Source organism: Pempheris klunzingeri, chromosome 6 (genome assembly GCF_042242105.1).
Source record: "Pempheris klunzingeri isolate RE-2024b chromosome 6, fPemKlu1.hap1, whole genome shotgun sequence".
NCBI lineage: Eukaryota > Metazoa > Chordata > Actinopteri > Acropomatiformes > Pempheridae > Pempheris > Pempheris klunzingeri.
This window is the reverse complement of record NC_092017.1, coordinates 25201747-25228069: the sequence shown is the minus strand read 5'-3', so window position 1 is coordinate 25228069 and position 26323 is coordinate 25201747. Positions and strand designations below refer to the sequence as shown.

Sequence of the window (26323 nt, the reverse complement as noted above, 5' to 3'; positions counted from 1 at the left end):
AATCTCAAAGGTCCACTTCAGAGTTTAAAGGATGGTCTATGGTGGTGTGATACATACTGTCACTAAGCTCAAGCATGAACCTCTATACTTTAATCTGTTTGTGTTACAACATGATACAATTACCATTCAGTTCCCCGTGCATCCATACATATCCACGCCTCCCCTGTAATTACAAGAACATGTTCTGTCAATTAAGATTCAAGAGTAAATGTACTTTATGGCCTGCTGATGTTTGCATCTTGAATGCTGCATGTGGTTGGGCGATGGGATGACATGGGTTCTTCCTGATAAATCACACCGTCTCGCGTCTCTTGCATCACAACAACGTGCTATTCTTCACACACAATCTGTCAATGTTTTCTCACAGCCGGCACAGTTACCATGGTAGTGAAAAGGAAGTGAGTACTGTCACTGTGACACGTCGTTCGCCATGTCAGTCACACTTGGTGAACCAGATCTGGATGCTGCAGGTTAATGTACTGCACGGTACGATACTTTCTATACTGTTTTGTTCCCTCCATAGTAACAAAATATAGAGGGACAGCTTTGAGTTCACAATGTTTGGTGACTCTTCGTAACGCCTCAGTACATATAACCGTGTTTGGGCAAAAGAGGGAGAGCAGCATCAGTGAAGCCAAGCCAAATGGCAGATTGTAACAGAATAGCCTGGGGCATCAAATGGAGAGCAGGAGTGAAGACAGATACACTCATATCACATAACTCCTGTGAAGTATTTCTAATTACCTTCTGAATCCTCTTTCTCTTCTCTGCCAGAATCTGCTCCCTCTTCTCTGAACCTACTACGGCTGGTAGCATGAGATTACATTAACTCTTTGTCAAGTCTGGGTTGCTTTTTGAACATCTGAAAGAACTGTGTTTAAATGAGTAATTTTATCTTTAAGTATTTTATCTTACTACACTTTCAGTCACCAGTCAATCTACTAAAAAGCAGATCTTCTTGGATCCCTATGAGTACTGACCCAGAAACTTACTAAGCGTGAATTACTTTTGCATCTCCACTCGCAGAGTAAATGTTAAAATGTATTCATAATAAAAAATGTTACCTGCAGAGACCAGGCCGTGACACCGTTCTAGTCTTGTTTGGCCTTCCTTCGTAATTCCCTTGTCAACACAAGATGTCTGACGTTTATTTGGGAAAAATTAAAAATGTGACCGATGTAAACTCAGCAGCAGATGGAGTGACTCTGTCCTGTCACACGTTTAACCAAAAATCAGTCCAAAGAACATTATTAAGATTTCTTGACAGCAACATGGACATTTTGCGACCAGGGCCAGTATTACTCGGGTAATTTCTTTTGGAATAAAATTGGCTATTTGGTCGGGGAAGTATTAGCTCAGTAGTTAATAACATAATTCTCACAGTCAGTTGGGTTTTCATGGGTTCAAGTTACAGCCCTGGTCTTTTCCATGTGGAGATTTATAGTTTACAGACCTACACAGCCTATATTCAACATCTTACCACCTCATCTCACCCAAGTGTGACCATTCAGAACTACTATAAATGGCTTTATCTTCACACATGGCTGACAGACGCTTCAAACCTTCAAGAAGATGTAAGGATGTTGGGATCGGACATTGAAACCTATGAATTCCCACAGCTCATTCTTCAGTCTCAGCCTGTTCCTCATCCCCAGACAAAATATGTCACAGAGAAGTAAAGATTTGAAGGAAACCTAAAATGTCGAGGGTCAGTGCTACTAATGCTAATTTCAGCTAACGATAGTCACTCGCCAAGAAACTGTCCAGTTCACCACAAGTTCTCACACCGCAACTTGATTTCTGGCCAAGCCCGGTTATTTCTCTTCACCCCTGTCTGTTCCCAGTCCCTTGAACAACTAACAGGCTCAAATATAAAAGGCTGCAGTCTGTCAAATGTGTATGAGTCAGTGTTGACATTGGCATTGGGATTTATGTTCATTATTGTAGTAGACCCTGCTGGCCATCTCTCCCTAATGTGATTATATGTCGTAATTTCTTCTTGAGTTAATCTGTGAAACGTATGTCGGTATTTTTAAGGAAACTCCCTCTTTGAATTGAATCATATCTAAACTAACTAAACACTTTACGCAAAATGTCCTTCCTTTTGTTTTGTAAGCCGTCCTATACTTTCCATTTGAATATAAAAACAACACAAGACTTGAATCTTCTGCCCTCCATATAAGGATCTCACGCTACAGTTTGACCATTTAGGAAGTTTTCAACGATGAAGTAATAACTTTGCGGCTGAAACATGAGTGGTCATGATATGACATTCTGACAATTTTTCTAACTTCCTGTCGCCTTGCAGAGTCTCTCTGTTGCAATCAATCTCCTGTTTCCTCTTTCTTACACATGGCCGCATCATGTTGCACGAAATTACGCCTTGAATTTAAATTTGAATCTCCTTTTGCGGGATCAATCAACGTTCAAGTTTGCTCAAAAAGATGTAGATCTAAAGAGGCTCAAGACAGAAGAGCAGTCCTACTGTTTGTGCTCAACGGGCTTCACTTTTCAAAACTATCAGAACGCACCGTTTGAGAAGGTCACAATTTGCCTATCACGGTACTGTCATTTGCATCTGTGCTGCCACACTAAAAACGATGTGAACACAGCTCGCTTTCAGCCACAGAGAGTGCTGACTGTTTGTCTCATCCAGTCAGGAGGAGGGTAGGATCTGCAACAGGAGAGGGAAAGGAAGCAGCAAGACATAATAGGGAGCAAAGCATCAAGAGGAGGGAGGCATACATGCAGTACAGTGTGAGTATGTGTTGTTTCTAACAGTGAGGTAGGAGGAGAGGAGGAACAGGAGAAGGAGGAGGAAGGGGTGCTTCCTCTTCAGTCTGGGCTGAACTGCTGATGTATCCCAGCAGTCACAGTCCGTAGCAACAGGAGACCTTGGTATAAAAAGCCGTGTCGCAGGGGGAACCCTCATAAGTATCTCTCAGCCGCAGCATGACCAGGACCGAGAGCCTGAGAGTGTGGACTTAACAAAACAATGCCCAGCCTAATCGTCGAACCACTCAACACACAGCACTTCATCATGGACAGAGATGACAGGAAGAGAAACAAGAACATGTGAGTGAAACTTTGCCTTTGACGCTGAGCCGGGCTTTCCAGTAAATACGCTGACTCGGAGCTTGATGAAAAATCTTTTTTAGTGAATGTATCCGTTTAATTTGCAAAGAGATGACCTTTCAGACACGAGAGCCCACAGAGGAATACTATGGATGCTTCATGGTATCTCCTGAACAAAAGTTAATAATGTCATCTAACTATACTACACCGCATGCTCTCTCTTCTAATTGCTAAAATGCCAAACATGCTTTGACAGATTCACTGGAAGCTAATTTAACAGCAGTAAATCCAACAGGGATATATTGATGTATTTCTTATCTCTACACAGTGGAAAGAACTTTATGTGCCGACTCCAGTGCATGTTCTCACACTCATCAAGTTCTGAGAGGTAAGGAGACTTATGGAGTGTTTTGCATACATTTCAGTTTTAAAATAGCCAGCCTGCTGCTATCATTTCCATCTATGGCATCATGAAAGGATTCAAATGAACTAGAGACACCATGTTTGCTTTGGCACAGCACACACGTACGGCAGCGTATCCCATGGTTCGACATTTTTGTATGAATTTGATAAGCACATCTGCTATGCTTATTCTTGATTACACTGCTCCCATGTCCTTGCAGCCCTTGCAGTTCATCCCAGCTTAATTTTACCCAAACTTGATTCTGGTTGAGTGATCTAACTTGCATTCTCTCCCAGCAGGCTAAGTTTAGAAGATACCCAACAATGGTCACAGTCACTGGAAAGGCTCCTCGATTCTAAATGTAGGTTGCTTTTCCCCCAGCAAGGATGAGAATACTGCTAGAACAGTAAATTATGTTTCTGGGAATGAGAGTTTAAAGAGAATATTTGCTGAAGAAAGAGGGTGTTTCTTGTTCTTCATGTTTGGTGTGTTCCCTGTGCTTCCCTCAGATGGACTGGCTACTTTTCGCAACTTTCTCAAATCTGAATACAGCGATGAGAATATTGAGTTCTGGCTCACCTGTGAGGACTACAAGAAGATCAAGTCTTCATTCAGAATGTCCTCGAGAGCCAAGAAGATTTATGAGCAGTTCATCAAAGCAGAATCTCCCAAAGAGGTAAAACTAACGTGGGAACTCTTTACATTCATACACAGACACTCTGTTCCTCTTACATCTTTATATACTTTTCTATCAGATTGAAAAACGAAGATAGATATGAAGCACTGACAGAGTATCATATAGGAAAAGTGCCTGCTCAAATCTCTCGCTCTTGGCTCTAATCCCTTCATTCCAATCCATCTGCCTCATTCCAGATCAACATTGACTATCACACTCGAGAGCAGATCAAAAGGAACGTCAAGACTCCCACCATGCACTGCTTTGACGACGCTCAGAAGATAGTTTACGGGCTGATGGAAAGAGACTCGTACCCGCGGTTCCTCCGCTCGGACATTTATAGAACTCTCCTGGAAAACCTCGCTGCCGACGCCACGAAGGGATGAACGCTCAGTCAGGGGGAGAGAGAGAAAGGACTTAAAAACCCATAACTGGAATGTTTGAGCTCCTTCAGGAGGAAGGAAGGACCGGCGACAAAGAAGGAAGGAGGGGTCGACCTGCGCGACACACGGACACAAACACAGGCCCCGCACCTCGGCATCGTCACTAGATCCAGAAGCACCACCATGGGAGGATCCCCACATTGAGCACTCCACACCTGAGGACCGTTTGACATGAAGAAGAATAAACATGGCCGTCCAAAAGATAACGATCCTGTAGTGTTTGTTTGCACTGGACGATCAGTCTGCATACGTAGGCAAATTGACCACTTTTGAATGAATCAGTGAGGGTGACTGACGCCCGCTCTGACGGTGGAGCTGCGTAAGCAAACCATGCAGCGGACCTCCTTTGGCCTTCTTTGCAGAGGTGTTTCCTGTGCAGATAAAGAATAGCGGATGTAAGATACAACAGTCACACTTGATTAGTTGTGTGTGTGTGCGTGTGTGTGTGTGTGTGTGTGTATGTCTGTGTCTGAGAGAGAGAGGATGAGTAATTAGATGTAGTTTTTAAACTGCCACTGACACAGGATAAGCTGTCGCAATACGACTTTTGCTTTTAAGACAATTATCTAATGACAGCACTAAGGAAGCCAAGAAATCCATAGCAGACAGAGGACTCAATAGCGATATGTCATCCTTAGTAAAGGGTTGCAGAAGGCCACTTAGATCAGCAAGAGGCAATCTGGGACACTTTAAAAGGAGATTTTTAAGCTGCCTTTGGGTGATATTTTGTGTTTATCAAATTACAAAGAGTAAAATTAGTTGGTGTTTTTTATTTCAATAAGAATCCAGGATATAGATATATTTTTTATGATAAAGCATAACCGTGCACATTTTTTTGTGTGGAATCTGAACCAAATTCGGCACTGCAGCAACTAAGAAGTTCCCATTTACAGCTGTGACATTTAATGTAATTCCTCAGCACACGACTACTGGCGATTATCTTAGTCTAAACTAAATTCTTACAGCACTGAAGTGTCAACAGTTGTGATGTTCTGTAATAAACTATTTGAGTGGGATTACAATAGAGATAGAATGTTTCACTTTGCATGATAGGATGTGAAAACTTCTTGTATACCCTGAGAATAGGCATTGTTGTTGCTTTGCAAAGCATGTTGTTTGAATGTATTCGTAGGACTTAATACTTAAGTTAAAAGTTAAACAATTTACTATTTATTGTTAATTGTCACCATTTGAGTACGACGTTTGTTGCAGTGTTGAAGTGCTTTGTTAAAATGTTAGTGATTTGAACGACATTAAATTATTTAAATTGCCTACTTGGAACAAAGTGACATTTTTTAGTAACACACACACACACACACACACACACAAACGTATAGTCTCTAGTTTCTGCTCTCTCATTTTCCTCGTAACAGCTTTTAGTGCTTTGTGAAATTCAGCCATGTGGTTTGTTTAAAGAAGAAGAAGAAGAAGACGACAGCAACACACCTCTGGTGAAATAGATCTTAAAACATTGCATTAGAAAATTAATGGGGTATTTGCATAATGATTGCCTGTTACATGTTTAAAGCAATGCTCAAGCATGGAAACATGACGGCTGTGCCAAGTTCGGATGGGCTGAAAACTTATTTTCACTGTTATGGGGAAGCAACTACGGTGCAGTTGTTGGCAAGACTTCATCTGACTCCATCCAACAAAGTGACAGAGTGTATACAGTACTTTTTTTTTTTTTAGAAATTTGTGCTCCTGTTCTTTCACGTTCAAACATTTTCAGCAGTTTAAATTGAGAAACCTGGGCTGCCATCATCAAGAAGATAGGCATTCAAAAAGAGCTTGTGAGGAGGTGAGAAGATAAACATATAATAACACAATAATTTAAAGAAAATGTAGCTTCGGTCTGGTGGCTTTCAGATTCAATTTCCGTTTTTTCAAACATTATGGGAAATTACATCAAAGTAAATATGATGCTTGTAATATCTGACAAAAGAATATCAACAGCGCGGCGTTTCCTTTTATCCTTTTTTATCACTAAAGAGCATCTGTCGACTTAGAGATTAAGTGCATACGAGAAATGTGCTGTTTCAGAAACAGGAAGGCCCACACTTCCAGTTTCTTATGAAATCAGTAATTGTGAGAAATGAGATTTTCTCTGAAATGTAACCACATGACATAATGAAATGTGGACTGTTTAACGGAAGTATGATTGGATTTGCTTTTGGTGTTTGTTTATTTTACTGACAGTCATTGAAATTTGAAGAAAAACAATGTTATTTATTCAAATGAACCACTGCCTTCAAAATAAAAGACAGTGAGTCAGTCTGTCTTTAAGGCAAAAACGTGGTGGCAAAATTTAAATTGTAGTTGTGATTAATACATAACTAAATGCGCATGATTCAAAATGGTGACAGAATGGGCAACCCACATTTGATGTGTCACTCAACCGTTTATTTGCCTCTGATGGTTTTTAACAGTTCAGCACATTGGAGTGGCATCGCAAGAGGGCTGCCAGAACTTGTTAAAGACGTCCATTCTGTGTGAGTGTCACCCTCTGAAATACTGAAACAGTGTACTCTCTCTGTTCCCTGGAACACTGTCCAGCTGAACATGCTTCATTTGAACAGTTTATCAAACCTCTCGCAGCCTGTTGGTGTTTCCTGAATGTGCTCTGCTCCCACACTGGTTCCACACTAAATACTACGCTGCCACTGCTAATACACAGAACAGTGCAAATTGCACATTTCACACAGAGTTTCCACATCACTGAGCACAAAAATGACTGAGGTGTGGTGGAGATACACCAATTAAGGTAGAAGTTAGCACTGCTTCACATGAAGTTACATATGGCTAACAAGAATAGGCACAACGAGCGCACTGCTGGATGTTTATAGAGCACAGACAGCAGTGCATTGGTGAGCTGACATGTAACAGGCTGACACGACATTCCCTAACGTGGCTAACAGCTATATCCATCTTTGATTGCTAACACATCATACAGATTTAACGCCAACGGCAAATACTGAAACAGTCAGAATCTGCGTCTCACCCCAACATTCAAAGTGCTCAAAGATTGTCACTAGACTAGTAGAATCTTTCATTCCCAACCGAAACACACCCAGCCCTCGCTTTTATAGAAAATCTGTCTTTGCTCCACTCATAAAGTGAAGCTATTTGGTGCAGATTACCTGTAAATATTTCTGACTGCAAATTATGTAGGAGACTCTCCCATTTTACAGATTACTTCTTTCCAAATGTGACATTTTGAAAGCAAAAATAAACAGCCAGTAAGCATGCAAGTACAGTCAGTACTATCACAGCAACACGCTACTTTTCCTCTCCTTTGAAACACGTCTGTATGTCCGAACATGTGCAACAGGGTTTTGCATGGATCGGGACCCTGGATGTGCAGCCAGTCCACACTGTTAGTACAGGAACAATCAATGCTTAATTAAATCATCTCCACTATCAAAAACACACCAAATTAGAGCACCTCATGTATGAGCGGAAACTTATGTCAAGTTTTTTTTATATAACTGCAAGGACTTTATTTATATGTCTTCAGGACTAGTGACGTGTAGTCTGCATCTACATCCAGACGCATTAACAGGTCCATATATGTTTTAATCTTTCTACCAGTGTGGATTCTTAAAATGTCAGCTTCTGTTCAAAGGGAGGTTCCTGTGGTGGTTCCTAGTGAACTGTCTGTGCTGACTTCCACGTACAGTACACACACACACACACACACACACACACACAGGGTTGGAATTTATCATTGTGCAATTTTGGCCCCGCAATACTTTTCATGCCAAGTCTGTAACTGGTAGATGTTGGCTGCTGTTCTCCACACAAACTCTTAAGCGCAGGTTCGATGTGCCTAGAACACTAACTTTAAAAAGTAAGAGGGCTGATGTTTTCAATGGTGAGTTATGATAGACAGTAAGGAGTAATGTTGCTTTCATTTGATAATCTGATTGGCTCACCATTGACTAAATATAGCTGAAGCTACCATTTAAAGTGAGTTTTAGCCGTTTACAGACTCCCTTCACCACCACAAAACACTTCGGCAAATGTCTGTTTTGGCCTGTTGGGCTACAGGATTCCCAGAAATGCTCCACAGTTTGGCTGGTGTATTTACCGTTTTCAACTTGGCCACAAATGTCCTGTCATTGTTGGCCATTTGAGAGAGAACAGCAAAATCAACTATGCAGTCAATCGTGTTTTAAGCTTCCCTGAGTGGACAAGAAAGGCAGAAGCATGAGTAAAGAGGCCTGTTTTTAAAAGGTCTGTCCAATTAATCTAAGTGTGGCAGCTGTGAGGAATTTTGCTAATTGGTGAGTGAACTGGCTGGAGCCACCAGGAGAGAAGCCAAACACACACCCAAAGATGACTTGGTGGTTTTCAGCTGAATGAGCAGCTGTCTTCAGAACAAAAGAGCTTTGTGGCTGAAAATTATTGCTTCTTTATGCCCTAAGTTAGATTTGTTTAAGTGTACAGTACAGTGGCCCAGTGAATCGATTCACCAAGGTGCCCTTCAGAGTAAAGCATCAAACCCTTAACTGCAACTGGGGCACCTGATTATGTGGCAGCCCCCACTTTGACGTCTCTCCACAACAATCACTGCATCCCTATGGGTCCTGGGTGTGCATGTGTTTTCATCTGGGGCCTATGTGTGTAAATGAAAGAAAAATGATGATGGATATTAATCCCAAAGGGATTAATAAAGTAGTTCTCAAAGCTTGCATCACTTCATCCATCATTTCTGATGACAACGACAAAAAATACCCATTTGAAATGACGGAGTGCCTCGGTGGTGCAGGTCACATGGTGAAACCTTCGCTGGCAGCTAATGTAAAATGTCACACCTGTCACTCTCTCTCCTGTCTGCCACTTCACTGTCACTGTACAAACAGGAAAAAATGCCACAAAGATAGAAAAAAGAAGCCAGAAGTCATTTGTGTTTAGCCAGTAAAGATTCATAAACCAAAATATAACAATCTGTACTAATTACCCATTTAATTAATTGCTCATTTAAATATTTTCTGTGTCATCTTGAGCATGGCCTTTGTGTGTCTCAAGCACTGCAGCCCACTGAATGAAGTTTGAAAATGTTCCACCTACCAGGACTCAAAGCTCAAGCTCTTGTTACATGCTCTAACTAACAGCCTCACGTTCATGACAAGAGGCAGCTGGTTCTGATTCCGGTCTGCATGCTAAGCTAATCATAACGTCTTCTGGCCATAGCTTCATACTTGACGGACAGCTATGAGAGTGGTCTTTTTATGTAACTCTCTGCAAGACAGTGAATAAGTGAGTTTCCTTAAGTGTTAGCCTAATCCTTTTACTGCTTCACAACTAATGATAAAGACGATTGACTGCACAGTTAAAGACGCTGCACAGAGCAGAGTGAGTCTCCTGTGCCATCAGCTGACTTGTATATGAGGACATTGACCGAAAAGGTCTTGTTTCTGTATTTAGGGGCAGTTTTGACATTCTGTCTTGTATTGTATTAACTGAGGAAATGTTACTGTGTTTATTGGAGTCACAGTGAATTCTTTACGAGCTCTGCTCTGGCTGACCCCAGAGCAATATAATATCTGCCTGTATTTTCCGTTTTGTGTGTTGTTAATGGGTGTGATCCGTGCTTTATGTTTTGTTGACTGACCAAATTCCCCCTGTGGATCAATGAAGTTGATGTTTTACCACCGTCAGTGGCCAGCTCTGATTTTTATCACCGCATGATGTAACAGCATGAAACGAATAATCAAATAAAAAACACTAACAAAGTGACGATGGACAACTTGTGCTGAAACTTGCATACACTGTCAGCCAGCCATATATTTTCCTGCAGTTGAAGCTTCTTGTAAGCCGTGCCACGACCTGATTCTGTCTCCACCGGGTCAGTCATTATGATGACAAGGTTAGAGGGCTCTGCTTGTGTTAATAAAATACGGTCATGGTATGTAACTGTAGTTCTAAATCACTTTGGCCTCTAATAAGCTCAGTATGCTCAGAGAAGGCACTGAACTCCCTGGTGTAACACCGAGACATCCCAACATAACAGAACATCAGTCAGCATGTATACGTGATACCATCCCAGGACCAAGGATTACTCAGGGCAGGAAGATTAGTATCTACCCCTCATGCCTTAGCCTGCCTGACTCTGTACACGAAACCTTTCACCACTGCTGGTCTGTTCAAGTCTGTGTGTATGCAGGAGGAGGCCAGAAGGACACAGCATTTAGGTCAGCGTGACCATTACAAAGACACGGCTGGTGAGTGGGTGACACACTCCACCGGTCATGCTAATGAGGATGCAGGTGCAAGAATGCTCTTTTGATCTTTCAGTACAGTCTTGTGTTAAGAGAAAATGGTACAAAACTTGCCAGAAGACTTGAATCGATGTCTGAGTTTGGAATGACGCTCGTAATTACACTTAAAAAAGCAAATCCAGCAACTTCATATTTCCTTGTGGTTTTCCCACAGTTGTCTCTCCGCCCTCTACAATCAGTTGTGATTGTAATTTGATTACAATTCTCAAATTAGTCACAACATACTTAAAACCTGCTTGAAATTGTAATTGTATAGAATTGGGACACACCTAGCAAGATCTCTTAGTTCCTTCTCTGACACCATGACCTATATTCTAGTGACCATGTAAACAGGAGATATGGGATGTTGACAGCTCAGGTGTCATGTGGCATGTTAAAAAAAACATATATATGTTTGCTAATCGAATATACAGTGCAATTAATAGATAAATATCACAACGTCAGTCTGATTGGTGATAAACATTTAACATCAAATCTTCCCCTCAGTTAATCCTGATAGATAAGTGAGGTTTAACACCCAGCTCTGACCTGGGTTCCATGTCAGAAGAACCTTTTTATCCCACTTTAATCACGCGCCACAGGCTTTATTGACAAAATGGAAAATAAATCTCAGAGCAGTCAGTATTCATTGCCTTTCTTTATGTTTTGCCTCCTAATTGTTTTGGATTGTTCTGAGTGCAGCAGAAGCAGCAGCCAGAGTGGTTCATGTGGGTATTTTTCCTCAGCCGGTAGCACACACACACACACACACACACACACACACACACTGGCTGTGTTGGTTATCCACTCAGCCTGCCTTGTCGACATGTCTTACTTTTAAAAGTTATGCCGGTGGCCTCCCTTGACATCTATGTTGTTGCTCACACCTTTCTATAAGCACCTGAAGAATCAGGTTACAGGCAATAGAGTTGGGAGCTAATAAGTGCTAAGAGAGAAACAAAAAGCCTTTAGATTACTTGAGAGTGCAGCTTTGAATACCACAACTTCCAAACACAAAAAGGACAAATGCTGCAATGCTGGGAATCACCTTCTGCGTAAGGCCCTCTGGACAGTGCTGGTGCCTTAATGGAAACTTGGCTCTGTTCTTCATCCACTTCTAAACAGACGGCTGCTTACACACAGTCTGCACATCATAATAAACACAAGAGGTGAACACTGTGTTTTCACTCAGCAGAGCTCCAAACTGGTGCAACGGAGAGAGAGAGGGGGGGGGGGGGGGGAGGCCAGCGATAATCGCAACACAACAGGTGACGCAGATGCATTATGGCACAGTGGATCTAGAACAAATTGTGAGTGTTCTTTACATGCAGAATGTGCGTCCTGTTCCTTTAACAGAAAAGCCCTTTTAGTGTTTCTGGGATATGATGTCGATGTCGAACAATACTGTTACTGGAATAAATAGTTCACTGTGCTTAAATGTTACGTTCCTCAAACACACACAGAGATAGGAAAACACTTTCAAAACTATTTCCAGTGTAATTCAATTTTCAGATGGTGGTGCAGGTTGTTAAACTAACATGCATCCATCATCCACTACAAATGTTTTATGTTACTTAATTGCATGTATCTATTGACCATTGATCATTATTATATACTTGGGATTTGTGTTTAAGTGTCCCACTGCAGTGTCACACAGACTAATTGTACTGTACCTCCAATGGAAGGACAAACACTTTGACTGAATAGAAACCTGGCAGGGATGGTGCCCGGTGAACGTGCTGTGATGCGTTACTCATCGACTGAGTATAAAAACCGGATCTGCAGCTTTGGCTGAACGAGGATTATTTGATTGATTCATCTGAATCCTTGCTTCATCTGTAAAAACTGAATTTTACAACAGAGTGCGAGCGGATTGTACATATAAGGATATGCAAGACATCTGGGACGTTTAGGTCATTTAAATGGTCCCCTGTGTTTTGATCAGTGTGGACCTCTCAGTCACCTATGCAACAATACGTATTTTAGACATTAGTTTGTTCCTGAAAATCTAGACTAGCAAACATTTAGTGCCAAAGACTGGATTCCTTGTTCCACAGCATTCTTTAGCAGGTGAAACTAAAGCTGCTGTGGGTAGCTGCTATTTTTAGCCTAAAATGAATGAATAAAAGATCAGATTAACCAAACAAATGTTCATCACCCAACAGCAGAAAAAGTTAGTAACTAGCTGGTAAAGAAAGTCAAAGAGCTTGTAGATTAACAAGCCCTGTGGATGTTGCACCGACATCAGTCACTTGGACAAAAAAGCAGTTTGATGCTAAAAATGGGGCCGTAAAGGTAATTTGTCATTTTACAACACTGAAAGCCAAAAGAGCTTTGGTGATAATATGTCCACAGTGTGTGTTTTCATCTCGTTCTGGAGTTTGTCGGCCTCCAAATGGCTGAAAACATCGATGCTGCTTTAACCGTCGATGGCTGAAACCGAGCCGTGACTGGTTGGCAGTCACATTTTTTGGGATGTGTTGGTTACCTAAGCTGCACGATTGAGATTTCAGGAAGAGATCTGAACTGGGGCTTACGTCGGCCGATCGGTATCGGCTGTTCCATTTATGTTTGACAGTCTGACTGTTCGTCAGCTGCTTGGCCATCAGCTGTGAAAGATAACCTGGCACTCCCCGCTATCACTGCTCATGCCCTCATGCCAACACACTTGCAGCTGCAGCCGCCTCTAACCTCCTAAGGTGTTGAACATTGAGGTATTCCTGACTTAAATAAGGTCTTATGTTCGTGCATGTGTTTGTTGATTGGGGATCAGTTTTTCCGAGCTGCAGCGGATTCTCTGAGCTCCCTGAAGGGGCAAAGCCTTTTCCGCCAAATCTAACTGTATAACTCTTTGCTATAAATGGTCAATTCCTCAACTGCTGACTGACCAAGCTGCATGTACCAGTGACGTTTTTTTTCATTGAAGTTAATGTGAGAGGAATGTTAAACAAGGCATCCATTGTTTTTTTCTAAACACCTTATAGAGATACCAGGTTGTTGCATCATCATCTTAGAAGCCGTCATATCTTGACATGCCATCATGCCAACAGTGACGCTTCACGTATCCACACCCCATGTGAGTAATTCATTAGACATGGATCCTGCAGGAAGTGTTGGAAAGTTAAAATGAATCACTTGTAAGAGAGATAGTGATCTGTGTGAGACAACCACTCCTGGAGACAGGAAAGGAATGGTTTTTTGTTTTTCTTTCATTTAACAATATACTTATATATATATATACTTATATATATACTTACAGGTGGAAAATAGAAGTATCAATGCCTCAAATGCTTTGTTACTGTGTCAGGATGCAAACCACAGAGCAGCTGCAACTCTGCAAAAAGAAGATGAAAGAGAGGAAAGTTCCATTACTCCTCAGCAGAGCTCTATTTTAGTAGTAAGGGCACTGAGTCTGCCACGTACGTCACATCTTGACCTTACGCTTAAAATTGGAAGCCTGCAGGATAGTCAGGGAGGGAGTGTTTATGCAGGAACAGCCTATCGTTGCCTCGGGCTCTCAGAGTCATACGCGGGCAAGTCACTGTTTACACAGCGTGAGCCAATCACATCAAAGACCGGTCATTCCGGGCCCGCCTCTCGCCTGTCATGCTTTGGATGGTGGCTGGAGAGAAACTATAAAGTTGCCTGGTAAGTCAAGAGGGAGAGGGAGAGGATATTGAACCATGAGAGAGAACCTTGCTCCTGTGTCATCCCAAAACATGGCGTTCACTGACTGCACGAAGCCCACTGACCTGTCCACAGAGAAGAAGTAAGTTAAAGTGGAACTGAATGAGAATGTTTCTGGTCATGATAACTGTGCAAAACACTGATGAGTGAATTCGGTTTTCTCCCAGGAGGAAAAACTGGAGAAACAGAATAGGATTCCTCCTGAAGACAAACTCCTCTGAGTCGACATTACACATAATGAAGAACAGATCCTGCAGGTAAGACCTTTATATTCTGAGCTGTAGGTCATAATTATATTTAATTATGTGTGTTAGTTTTTAAGATATAATTCAATTGCATTTTATATTATTTATTTAAGTTTCTTATTTAATCAAATTGACCCGTTTTATTTTATTTTTTCTTTGCTTACTCACAATTTTTATTGTTTAATAAAATAAAACCAAACCAGATTACTGTGATTTTTATTTAAATGAATGATTTATGGACATACTGTACCGTAACTAAAAAAAAATAAGAATATGAGAACCTTAAATGTTTTGGCAATATTCTATTTATATATTTAATAATTCCAATTTTGATAATCAATCAAAGGATCTTGCTGTTTTATTTGATATATTTTGTATTTTAAAGCAGAAGCTGTCTCTACTGTAGTATCTCTAATACGATCTGTGTTCCCACCCTCAGGCCAACAGCTGATGACGTGAACCAGTGGGCGCAGTCGCTCGACACGCTGCTCAGTCATAAATGTAAGCATCATTCACAGCACTGTTGGTGCATGATTGCATAAAAGAGACTCAAAGGTCACAGAGTAACTGTGTGCTGAATGATGGCCGTTTATTGGCCTCCATAAAACAAAGGCTATGCTTCACTCTAATGGGCGAACAGTGAGCCTTGTTCTTTAACACACGTCCTCCTCTTTCCCCCTCGCAGATGGGAAAGCCGCCTTTTGTGTCTTCCTGAAGTCTGAGTTCTGCGAAGAGAACATTGAGTTTTGGACGGCCTGCGAGGATTTCAGGACCCACACGTCGCACAAAGAGCTGGTGTCCAAGGCCAACAGCATGTATGAGGAGTTCATTAAAAGTGAAGCTCCCAAAGAGGTAACAGCTAACAGATGCTGTTGCAGCATTATTTGATTTGCTTAAGTTTAATAAATACACAAGATATTCTTTATTAAAAATGGATGTCAAGGGCTCACAATGGCTGCTGCTTTGCTCACAGATAAACCTGGATTTCCACACCAAAAATGCAATCGTCCAGAGCCTCCATGAGCCCACTGCGACGAGCTTCCAGTCAGCTCAGAGGAAAGTCTACAGCCTGATGGAGAACAACTCCTACCCCAGGTTTATCCACTCCGACCTCTACAAGGAACTGTGTGACGCTGCCAGGCGAGAGGGCAAGCACATTAAGTCCTAGTCAAACTAGACTCCCAAGTCCTGAAGTCATTTGTTTACCGTTGCGACCGTGTGAATAGACCACTAATGTTGCTCATTCCAGGCATCGCCTCGGGGATAATAGACCTGAATGCAAATCCTGAGCAAAACATTAGCGGCGAGCGTGGAAAATGCAAAACTAAAGCCACTTCCATTCCATCCTTCAGAGAGCTTTCAAAATGAAGTTGAGATGATTAGGCCGGATGCTGTGTGCTGCTCCGGGCAGCACGCAGAGCATTTAAGGCTACATCTTCTTAACTGGGCTATTACCAGCACTTTCTTTATATCACGCTGTTAGACTTTTTTTTAGACTGATTTTCTTTAGTAATGATGCACTTCAAGAAAATGCTGTTATGGAGCAACTGCATACAAAGCTGAGAAGACACTTAACTCTGTCTCTTACTGGCACTGCTGCTAGAATGTATTTCTGTGCTGATATCTACTTGAAGATTTGTATAGCTGTCATATAGACACCCTGCTGCTCACTGCTGTGTTGCTCTGCTGGATTTGCATGTATTTATAACAAAAAGTGCAATTTTAACCAAAGACTGTATTTGGCCTGAAATCAATGTGAGACTGTTATGTATTGTAAATATTGTGACATTCCATGTGTTGATTTTGAGTTTAAGTTTGTGGCAGCTGGACTGCACGAGAAATAAAACGTATTATTCAATGCTGAATGGTCTCTGATCTGTTTAATTCTAAATTCAATATTAGAAAAATGTAAGACTGCTTTAAGGGTGGAAGTTGATTGTTGACATTTGGAATTGGTATAATAGTAACAGGAATTTTACACATTAGTTGCTATTCTACCAGAACTTTAGTGTTTTAAAAGGTTTGTTCTGATCCAACACAATGTTTGTGGGACACACAATAACACAAACTAACTGTCTGAGGCAGTAGGGAACCAAAAACTCCCGTGTTCTGCGAGGTAAAATGACTGTTTTTGTCAATGGAGTCTGGTGGGTTTGAGTAGTGCGATGCCGCCTTAGAGATACAGGTCTACAGGTCATAAAGCCGTTACACCATTTAAAAATAGAGCCCAGGTTTAACAATAATGTGAGTGATCCTTCAAATAGATCCTGCTAATGGGCTCGACTGTGGCTCAGACAGTCCTGAGATGTCTGGTTTATTGCTAAAGCCAAAATAATATTTGGCAGCTCAGAAAATATATTTCCACTGATCGTTAATTACTCTTTATCTTAAATATAAAAACTTTTGTTGTGCAGTCTGAGTGCTTGCTTTGACAGAAAGGTCATGGACATATTTTCAGAGTCAGTGTACTGGATGTTCAGCCGCACAACAAAAGCAACATTCCTCATCTTTTTTGGAACATTTCATTCCCCTTTGTGCAGCCGATGGCGGCCGCGTCATCGCAGCACGGTTCCAGTACCGTAAACAGTGTTTCCAGCTGGAAGTGCAGAAGGAGAGAGCACACCTTGACTGACAGCGGAGTCCTCCTCTGTCTGCTCCCTGATACAGAGGCCGCCTCCAGCCGTGAACTCAGAGTAGAGGCTGACAGTGGCCAGACACCCCCACGTTGCTCCCGACAGGCTGACGGCTCCGGCTCGCTCCTCAGACCCGTGGCCTGGCTGTCGTGGTGCAACGAGGTCATCTTTTACTCCAGCCGCTCTCCAGGACCGAATGTGCTGGGAACAAACGTGTGTGAATGGATTAAGAGTTACACACACATTCATTTTCTTCAGTATCAGAATCATTATAGTCCCACTTGGAGCCACTCTGGGGGCCCGACCTTTTGATCGGTGCAGACATGAGGAGTCATGATCCCCAGAGGATTAATACTACTGGGCTTGATGATGTTGACATTAACGATACAGACGCTCTTTTATCCCTCAGGATGAACTCTAATAACTTTGATGAGCCCTTAAAAGTGAAATTTGGATGTGATAACGGCCCCTAATGGGATATAGTGACATTATACCCGCTAATATAATGACATTCCCATCAGCATGGTGATCATTAGACCAATATTAACATAGAATATATTTACAGATTATTGTGATTATTTGCTTATTATTTAGTAAAATACCCCTGTGCCTGATTACAGCCTCAGAGGGACACTAGTACAACTAAATCCCTCATAGATTTTTATTTTAAATGAACTATTTTTACTTTCTATTCATTTCTGTGTTGCACTTCTAGTAGGTGAAGGGAGGACGGTTCTCTTTCAATCTCCTCTCTTATGATTTCTTCCAGTTTTTTTTAATGTAATGCTAATTATGTAAAGCCATCTATCATTTTTATCAACAAAAAATTTTAAATATTCGCTGGCTCTTGCTTCTTGACTTTGCTGCTTTTCTGTTTAATATCGTTGTAAAATAGATTTTAGACCACTGGCCAAATAAAAACAGGACATTTCTGGTCATCTTGGGTTGTTTTCCTGACATTTTAAGGGGACTAAACAATTTATCAGAAAAATAATCAACAGCAAACACAGTTATTCCTCACAGCCTCACTGCTAATGTTATTTTTAAAGGACTTTTCCCTTGTCTGGGTATGGAACTGCTGCATTCGTGAACCCCTAAAGCCCTTTGAAACACTCTTAACTGATAATGAGCTGTACAAATAAACTTCCCTTGACCTTCAAAGTAGGAAAACACAGCGCACATTCCGTTACGCAGCAGTCTTTGGCTATTTTTAAGACTTGATTCTTTTTGTAGCATCTGCTTCAGTGTCTGCCAGCCACACCGTGCACTCTGCTGTGTGACTTCAGCCAAATACAAAAGGATAAAATCACAATGAAAAAAGACACCACGATAATGTTTGATGACAAAGCATGTATGACGAGGTAGCGCAGGCATTCCTGAACATCCTGCAGAGTCGGAACACTATCGCCGTCAGTACTTTTTGTTTACTCGTCCACACGGCCTGATCTCAGGTAATAAAAGAGACACACTGTTCTCTCTCTGGCCTGGTAGTAAAACCTGCAGGTTTTCATTTGTTGCCATGACAGATCTTGGCAACAGTCTTCTGGGATCAGATCCAACAAGTACTTAAGGCGTGCATGTAAACACTGGAACCAAAAATAGAGAAGGGGCACGTTCTACTTTGGTCACCAGACTGCAGATACGTCAGGCTACGCAAGTCTTTAGCCGCAGACGGTGTTCAAGCACGACCCATAATTACTAAGTTTGGCTGCTTTGTCTAGTGTGAAGCAGAAGTTGATTTAAAAGTCAACTCACAGGGGGCCACTACAGACTCCCATGTTCAAAACATCGACATACCGCCTCAGGGAGCGATTCAGAAAACACACAAGTCACTACACTTGTACCAGTTGTTTCTTAATGATGGACTTATAAGGACTTTGCAGCATGTCGGTGGGCTCTAATCACGATAATGGCTGGAGACGAGATTATTAAAAACGCTTTTTAAAAGGTTGAAATTCTTCTTAATGCCTACTGCAGCTTCACTAATCAATGTGCACTGGACAAAAAAGGTTAGCTGATGGCTTTTTCCTGATGTATTGTAAAGACAGTCCTTGTTTTTCGTCACCTTCACCAGTAGGTGGCGGCAGAGCTCCACAACCAAACCTGACTACTGTGTGGGTTTGTCCCAGTGAGCACGTCGAAAAACAAACAAAAAAACATCTGCAGTGAAGTCTGCAACTGACTGATATGTTAAAAAATAATTAGCTTTCTTAATCTGGCCATGAAAACACCAATTCACAAACATCTAGACATTTTATTATGAAAATAAGACAGACCATAATTTGAGCACATCTTTCCTTCTATCATGCATTAGAGCTGATGGACACACATGGAGAGAGCGTTTCGCCGGACAGTCCCTCTCTCTGCTACACCTGCAATGCAGTTCTTAATCTCTGGATGCCACAGAGAGGAGGTGCTGCAGACCATCCACGGCCAATAATATGAACATGACAGCTGGTGTACAGTAGCTGTACGCGGCTCGGTGATGGAAGAGTGACTGAAGGGTTCTGGATGTGTGTGTACGCGTGCGTGTGTGTGCGTGTGATCGGAGGCGTCTCTGTTGAAGTGTGTGTTGTTGTTCACTTGGCCTCCTGGGCTTTTTTGGCGCTCTGTTTCTCCTTCGCCTGGTGAGAAAAAAAAACATTTCATTAGTGTCCTGAATTTACACAGGAGACATTAAAGAGTACTGCACTAATAACTTCACAACATAAATATTTCATGACTTGTCTTCTCAAATCTTGGCTGAAACAGTTCATCTGAATACTGTAGCTGAGTAAAACTGACCTTAAGCATTGTAAAGTGAAAATCATTTCAAAGTCTTATTAATGAACTAGACATGGCATTCTGCCCTCTAGTGGGCAGAACAAATATCTTTATAAAACTAATTTCATAATGTTGATTAAATCAGTTTCCCTTCCTGAGACCTTTTTTTTATTATCATTATTATTATTATTATTAGTCCATGAGAGTCCCTACAAACTACATGTCAAAACATCTCATTAAAAATAATGTGCATGTCAGCTGAGGGACACCCAAAAGTGTTTCAAAAGGTGTTTAAGTCTTCCCAGACAAGCATGAACCAAAAGTAAATAGTGCTGTGAAAAAACCTACCTTCTCCACCAAAGGTATTAACTGCTGGTACTCTGCCAGTGTCTTCAGTAGCTCCATGATGAAAGGAAGGTAGTTGTGCTTTCGTCGAATGTTTTCAATCTGAGAGAACACATAAATCCAACAACTGAGGGAAAACTGGGCATGACTGATGTGTACCAGGGAAAGGAACAAAACCTCTGTGGTACATTCAGAGGTGGCTGACAGCACTGCAGCAGACACAGCCTCTACATTTGTAATGCACTCATGGTTATTTAAAAAGGTTTTTTTTACAGGGACTGTAGGCTTATGGACCATTTCCCTGTATTCATATCACCGTGAAAGTCATGAAATGCAGCATGTCATCTTAAGACATGTGGTGCTGAAGAGAAACCCACCTTATATCTTTTAAGTTTCTGGTTTTCCTCTTCAATAAGGAGCTGGTACTTGGCAATCTCTGACTGGATGGAGCTAAGAAACGTGCTACTCTGGTCTGTGTCCATCGGTTCATCCTGGGAGGAGAAAAAAAAAAGAGGGTCCTTATTCAACCAGGCAACATGCTGACGAGTTAGGATGGAAAAGTTAACACTCCCATGTCAGGACAGATGCTGATGAGGACTCTTATGTTGATTAATTCCACTAATGATGCAGTGCCGGGTTTGTTTCTCCTGCACAATGCTGGCTTAAAGGGATAGTTGGGATGTTTAACATTGCCGTCATTGCCAGCCCTCTTCGCAGAGAGCTGATGCTGTTTTCTCTCTTTTTGCTTGCTTCAAGGCCACCAGAGTCCATTCATTTTACCTCATAGAACACGGGTCTACCCTAATCTACTGCTACAGCTATCAGTTTGCTTGTGTTACCGTGAGGCTTTGATGTTTTAAATGGTTAGTTCAGATCCAAACTAACATGTTAGTTCACTGATCGAGGCAGAAGCAGCACAGTAATCTCCCGTGTTCTGCTGTGGTAAGATGACTTTTAAATCAATGGATTCTGGCGGCTAACAATGGGGCCAAGAGGAGTAGAGAATGGATTCAGTTCTCTGTCAGAAACAGCGGTCTGACAGTAATGTAAAGCGGTGAAAACAGTCTAAATACAGTGTTAACTTAAATTGATATTGATTTTTTTTAGGTCTGCCTTTTTAGGTGGCTAAACTATGTTTTTCTGCCGCCCCTGTCCACAGCAGTGAATTGCTTAGCGTCTCTGCTGGGACTTCTGCCTGCTGCTAAAAACTGGAGGCGTGCCGACTGCAGTACTATACCGTCTATGGATACAACAACCCTTCACCAAACAATCCAATATCCCTTCTGACTTTGACAGAAGAGGGTGAAGAAACTCAAGTATATATATATGCAAGAGCTTTATTAATAATAACAAAATAAAGCAGTAGGGAATAAAATCCAATAAGCAGAAATAGCCCACCCCTGAAATTTGTTTGAATGAGGGCTTTCACTGCCAACTTCCAATCTTTATTCTAAAGCACTTTTATGAAATTAAACCTTTGCTGACCTCCGGTGGTTGAATGTTCCACCTTTCTGCAGTAATGCAGATGTGAACTGAGGGTGTGATCAGTATACTGTGACATCACTGGTGGGTGTGCTTTAGTGCAACTCTGTGCAACAGAGGACATTTCCAAATAAATAAAAGAGTAAACCTTTCAAACAGGAAAGAAAAGTCAGTTTAACAAGGATTTTCAACTTAGGGTGAAGTTGCTCTTTGACCCGTTTCTTCAAGAATAAACGGTTATGACGTCCACCTCAGACGGGCTGGAAACCTTTCAGTGCAACACTTTTGATGCAATCCAGAAAATTTGTGACATTTATAAATATTATTTGCCTTCTCTTAGAAATTTTGAAATTCCCCCGACATTCTCTTCCAGGATAATTGTCTCTGAGCGGCTACAAGTGAAACACATCAATTGTCAGCTTGTACTTGGCAGTGCTGGCGAGTAGTGACAATGTAAGAGAATACATTGTCCTTCGTCATGTCTGCACTGGATTCAGCTCGTTTGCTGCCACTCACCTCAGTAAGCTGGGTCTGGAGCTCTGCAATTTTTCTCTCGTATATCATCTTTCTGTCTGACACAATGGCCATTAGGTTGAATCGGATCTCTCCTTCACTGTACCTGGAGAGAGAGAGAGAATTTTTACTAAGTACAAAATGATACACTGTCAAAAGAATCAAAGCTGCACTGCATTTGGCAGAGAAAGTCAGTATATACAGAGAGAAAACCATCTTTTCTTACAAGATCAGAGAGTGAAAAATGAAAATAAGTCACATGAGATGGATGAAAGAGCTCTTCGGCAAAATCATCACTGCTGCATGTATGACATTGACATTAATTCCTCTGGTGTTGTTGTTTTAAAAGAAAGTAAAAGAGATGCAAAACTGCAGTATTAAAATTCTCCATCAGCTGTGACAAAAAGAATTAAAGTAATAAAATAAAGATAAAGATATTCACTTCTGTATTCTTTTCTCAATCACTGGGCGAACTGCGCTGATCCAGTCATCCTGGTTGCATGCGCCTGGTGAAAAACACATACAGGTATAAACATTACTGCAGGTGTCCATATACACACTGACTGAAAGCACTAACTGTACATCATCATAAAACAGACAGTTTTAGGGGAAATGGGCCATGGCCAACAAGACAAAATTCAGCTGTGCACAGCAGGACCTCACACCGAGGGACTTTAAACATAAAGCAATAAAGGACAAAATAACAAATTGCATTTTTCTGCTTACCCAGGTCAATTGGTCCCTCTCGCAGCCCATCCAGCTCGTATAGTCTGCCGTTTACAGGAACATAGCTCACAAAGTGAAAGGCGTCCTCGTCCTTTGCTGATGACTTTGCGTCAAATTCGAACATTTGCTGTCTTCAAATACAAAAAAAACAAAAAAAAACACGATAGACGAAGATAATTATCATGCAGCACACAAACAAATGTTGATGTTAGTGTAAAGAAAAATTATTAGAAATCCATAAGTAGGGAAGTAGGGAGGTACTTAAAGAAAATCACAACAACTAAGTCAATACATGAATCTGATGTGCAGAATGTTAAACATCTTTGTACTCAATTAAAACTATTATCACCAAGTGCTGCAGTACAAATGCTTCACATTACAAAAAGGAAAACCTGTTATTTTCCACTCATTAAATAAGAGAATCAGCCTCACTCTGGTGCTTTAGCATCAAATGAGCCAATCACTTTTCACAGTGGGAGTTAAAATGAGGAGCTAAAAATATCACGAAGCCAGTCAAACAGAGCTTCTCCAGCTGGATGTGATATGAGCAGGGGCTTACCTGGCAAAGCTGTTGTGAACTTGTCGGATCACTTCAGAGTTGCTAAGAGCCAAACCTTTCATCTGAGGAGAGTGGGAGATGAAGGATTATAATGCTGACTGTATAACCCTTGCCTTAAGGATGCAGCAGCGTCATGACGGGCTTGTATGGGACACACTGTACATTCCTTTTTCCAAGTAACAAGTCGTGCATCCAATTTCAACACCCGGTAACTAAAATAAATGACTCATTTGTTCCTTCTATATCAAACTTAGAAATGCAGAGATTCTTCCACACAGCGATTACAGCCCTGCTGGTTTTCTTTCATAATTAGTCGCTGCCATTTCTAAATAAAATACAGTTCAGTGCAAGAATTTTTCTCAATTAAAAGCAGAAATTGAGGATAATAAACCAGTGGAGCCTGGTTCTTCTGAATATTTGTGGGACAGACAACTGAGTCATCATGGTTTTGAAGGTAAGAGGATAAAACTGTCAGTGTTGGGGATGGAAGGGGGAATTCTGCTCCCAGAGGGAAAGCAGGTTTAACATTCGTTTTTAGAAAGAGCGATGAATAAATATATTACTTATTTTTTAAGTTACCAGTCCAACGCTAGTGTCATAATTTTCATGTAACAAATACACAAACAGAAAAGTATATAACACAAAGGACAGACTGAGTTAATGCACACAATTCATAACAGAAACCTGAAAAAGAAAACAAACGATAGCCACAGTTTTTTTGGATCCAACAGAAAAATACCATAAACGTACAGCTGCGTCAAAACTCTGTGAAAACTCCCTGAACTCTGTCAGTGTGTCTCCGAGCAGCATGTCAGAATGGGAGCAGTTGAGCAGGACGCTGACTATTGCCTGGGTGGCACAGGCGTTGTTAATGACCTGGAAACACACAGATAAAACACACAATTGATTCGACAGATAAAGAAACCTCCTCATTAATGCATGATATGGATCCAAAAGTAACCCGTTTGTAAACAGATCAGATCTTGAACAGCACAACAGATACCAATTTTATGAATGACTTATTTTCTACAAATGTCTGTGGCTGCAAATTAAGTTTCAAATCAAATCAGAGAACCATTTGTTAACACCGCTGTCCACATAGAGCAACACCTTCCTAAACTCTGTGGGAAAAAATAATCCTCTCATCAGAGTGAGGAGAAGCATCCTCAAATTTGGATGCAGACTGTGTGCTTAACGTCATAGGCACATTCAATTAAGTAGCACAGCAATTCATTATCCAGCTTGGCTGAAACAATGCTGCACTGAAGATAATAATGTCTTCGATTGCATTTGGGTCTTTGGCTCTGGGCAGTGCAGTTATTATCTAATGCAGCCCTGGGTGGCAAAATGTAGGGAGGAATTTTGACTCTTCATCATAACAGTTTTTGGTTCAGCAGTCAATCAGGCCAAATGCATCAGGAAGGACAGACGTGCATAAACTGAGAAGGAGCCAAGTTTAAAATAAGCTGTCACTTTTTTGGCTATGGGCTTTTGTTAATGGGTTTTATACTACAGCTGCAAACTAAAAACATCTTGCTATTCGTACCTGTTTTGCAAAGAAGATGTGATCAAGCCTTGAATCCTGAACGATTGACCCTGCTGGCTCTTCACCTGGCTGCCACTTGAACAGGAAAATCAAGCCATGAACTGGTCTGGAACAGAACACGTGAATTAAAATATCTGTCTTAACAGAAGGAGCTTGCAATAAATGTTTTAAAAAGCTGTAAGCATTAACATACTTCAAGTTGTCAAAGTTCTCTGGCTCCATACTCCATATCTCTTCAACCTGGGCGCCTTTGCATCCTGACAAGGACAAGTAAGGCATCAAACGTCCATTCACACTTGTCGTATTTACTATTTTCATGAGCTCCACCCGCCGATTAACAAATATGAAATGACTGAGCAGGTTTTTTCCTCTGACATCACAACAAATGCCATCATTCATGAGTGAGGATTTGTTTGCACGCGCCGTTGTTTTGAACGCTGAGTAATGCTAGCTAGTTAGCTAGCCCAATTAAGTTAGCCAAGGCTGCCAAATAATCATATGCACCTTTTTGGATAAAGCGCTGGGATTGCTGTTGAGAAAACGAGGCCTGTAAAATATTTTAATTTCATCCACAGCTTTTTCTCTTTGCGCACAGGGTTAATAGTAATTTGCAAGTTACAGCTAGCTTAAGAGCGGCTAGCTAACTAGCTAGCTAGCGCTGTCGCACAGCCGTGTTACACTGAATGAGCAGCTAGCGGTAAGCTAACGGTACCTGCCACTCACCAAAGCCTTTAATCAGTTCTGTGAACACGCCGGGGTCGCTCTCCATCAAACACCACTCTCCTGCGCTGCCAGCCATTCTTCACGGTGCTGTTTATTCAACCTACCGTGCACATATACAAGATGCTAATATCCTAGCTTAGCAGTACACCCGCTAGTCAAGCTAATTTCACTGGAGTGACCTCACCGTGATGCGGTGCAATGTGGGCAATCTGGGTGCGTTTGGTTTAGTTTACAGCGTACA

The 26323-nt window shown here is 41.4% G+C and overlaps 3 protein-coding genes across 4 annotated transcripts; 2 read left to right on the top strand and 1 right to left on the bottom strand.

The window, feature by feature from the left end:
* The first annotated feature begins 2662 nt into the window (after positions 1-2662).
* On the top strand, positions 2663-5863 carry LOC139202622 (regulator of G-protein signaling 21-like). Of its 2 annotated transcripts, none has more exons than XM_070832162.1 (5): positions 2663-3075; positions 3404-3463; positions 3778-3839; positions 3988-4154; positions 4352-5863. In XM_070832162.1, exons 1-5 carry the CDS (start codon positions 2996-2998, stop codon positions 4538-4540), a joined length of 558 nt encoding a protein of 185 aa, XP_070688263.1. In that variant the 5' UTR covers positions 2663-2995; the 3' UTR covers positions 4541-5863. The 2 variants fall into 2 exon arrangements, with proteins under 2 accessions (XP_070688263.1, XP_070688262.1); XM_070832161.1 differs by having other exon boundaries at positions 2665-3075; positions 3775-3839.
* Positions 5864-14532: 8669 nt separating this feature from the next.
* rgs2 (regulator of G protein signaling 2) lies at positions 14533-16657 on the top strand. The gene is made up of 5 exons (XM_070831923.1): positions 14533-14629; positions 14715-14804; positions 15232-15293; positions 15478-15644; positions 15766-16657. Exons 1-5 carry the CDS (start codon positions 14544-14546, stop codon positions 15958-15960), a joined length of 600 nt encoding a protein of 199 aa, XP_070688024.1. The 5' UTR covers positions 14533-14543; the 3' UTR covers positions 15961-16657.
* Positions 16658-19659: 3002 nt separating this feature from the next.
* On the bottom strand, positions 19660-26256 carry uchl5 (ubiquitin carboxyl-terminal hydrolase L5). Its single transcript, XM_070831922.1, has 11 exons — positions 26083-26256; positions 25553-25616; positions 25360-25465; positions 24564-24689; positions 23814-23875; positions 23255-23385; positions 22971-23034; positions 22532-22634; positions 20911-21024; positions 20537-20635; positions 19660-20049 (listed from the first exon to the last, which is right to left on the bottom strand). Exons 1-11 carry the CDS (start codon positions 26156-26158, stop codon positions 20005-20007), a joined length of 990 nt encoding a protein of 329 aa, XP_070688023.1. The 5' UTR covers positions 26159-26256; the 3' UTR covers positions 19660-20004.
* Between the last annotated feature and the right edge of the window lie 67 nt (positions 26257-26323).

Bases quoted from the DNA above. Each gene is read 5' to 3' on its own strand.
- LOC139202622 (XM_070832161.1), top strand. From the start codon at position 2,996: ATGCCCAGCCTAATCGTCGAACCACTCAACACACAGCACTTCATCATG. The intron at 3,840-3,987 runs GTAGGTTGCTTT...TGCTTCCCTCAG, and splicing joins AAGGCTCCTCGATTCTAAAT to ATGGACTGGCTACTTTTCGC. The intron at 4,155-4,351 runs GTAAAACTAACG...GCCTCATTCCAG, and splicing joins AAGCAGAATCTCCCAAAGAG to ATCAACATTGACTATCACAC.
- rgs2 (XM_070831923.1), top strand. From the start codon at position 14,544: ATGAGAGAGAACCTTGCTCCTGTGTCATCCCAAAACATGGCGTTCACT. The intron at 14,805-15,231 runs GTAAGACCTTTA...TCCCACCCTCAG, and splicing joins ATGAAGAACAGATCCTGCAG to GCCAACAGCTGATGACGTGA. The intron at 15,645-15,765 runs GTAACAGCTAAC...CTTTGCTCACAG, and splicing joins AAAGTGAAGCTCCCAAAGAG to ATAAACCTGGATTTCCACAC.
- uchl5 (XM_070831922.1), bottom strand. From the start codon at position 26,158: ATGGCTGGCAGCGCAGGAGAGTGGTGTTTGATGGAGAGCGACCCCGGC. The intron at 23,386-23,813 runs GTAAGCCCCTGC...TTGTATTTGAAG, and splicing joins GTTCACAACAGCTTTGCCAG to ACAGCAAATGTTCGAATTTG. The intron at 20,636-20,910 runs GTGGGTTTCTCT...GTGTTCTCTCAG, and splicing joins AGAAACTTAAAAGATATAAG to ATTGAAAACATTCGACGAAA.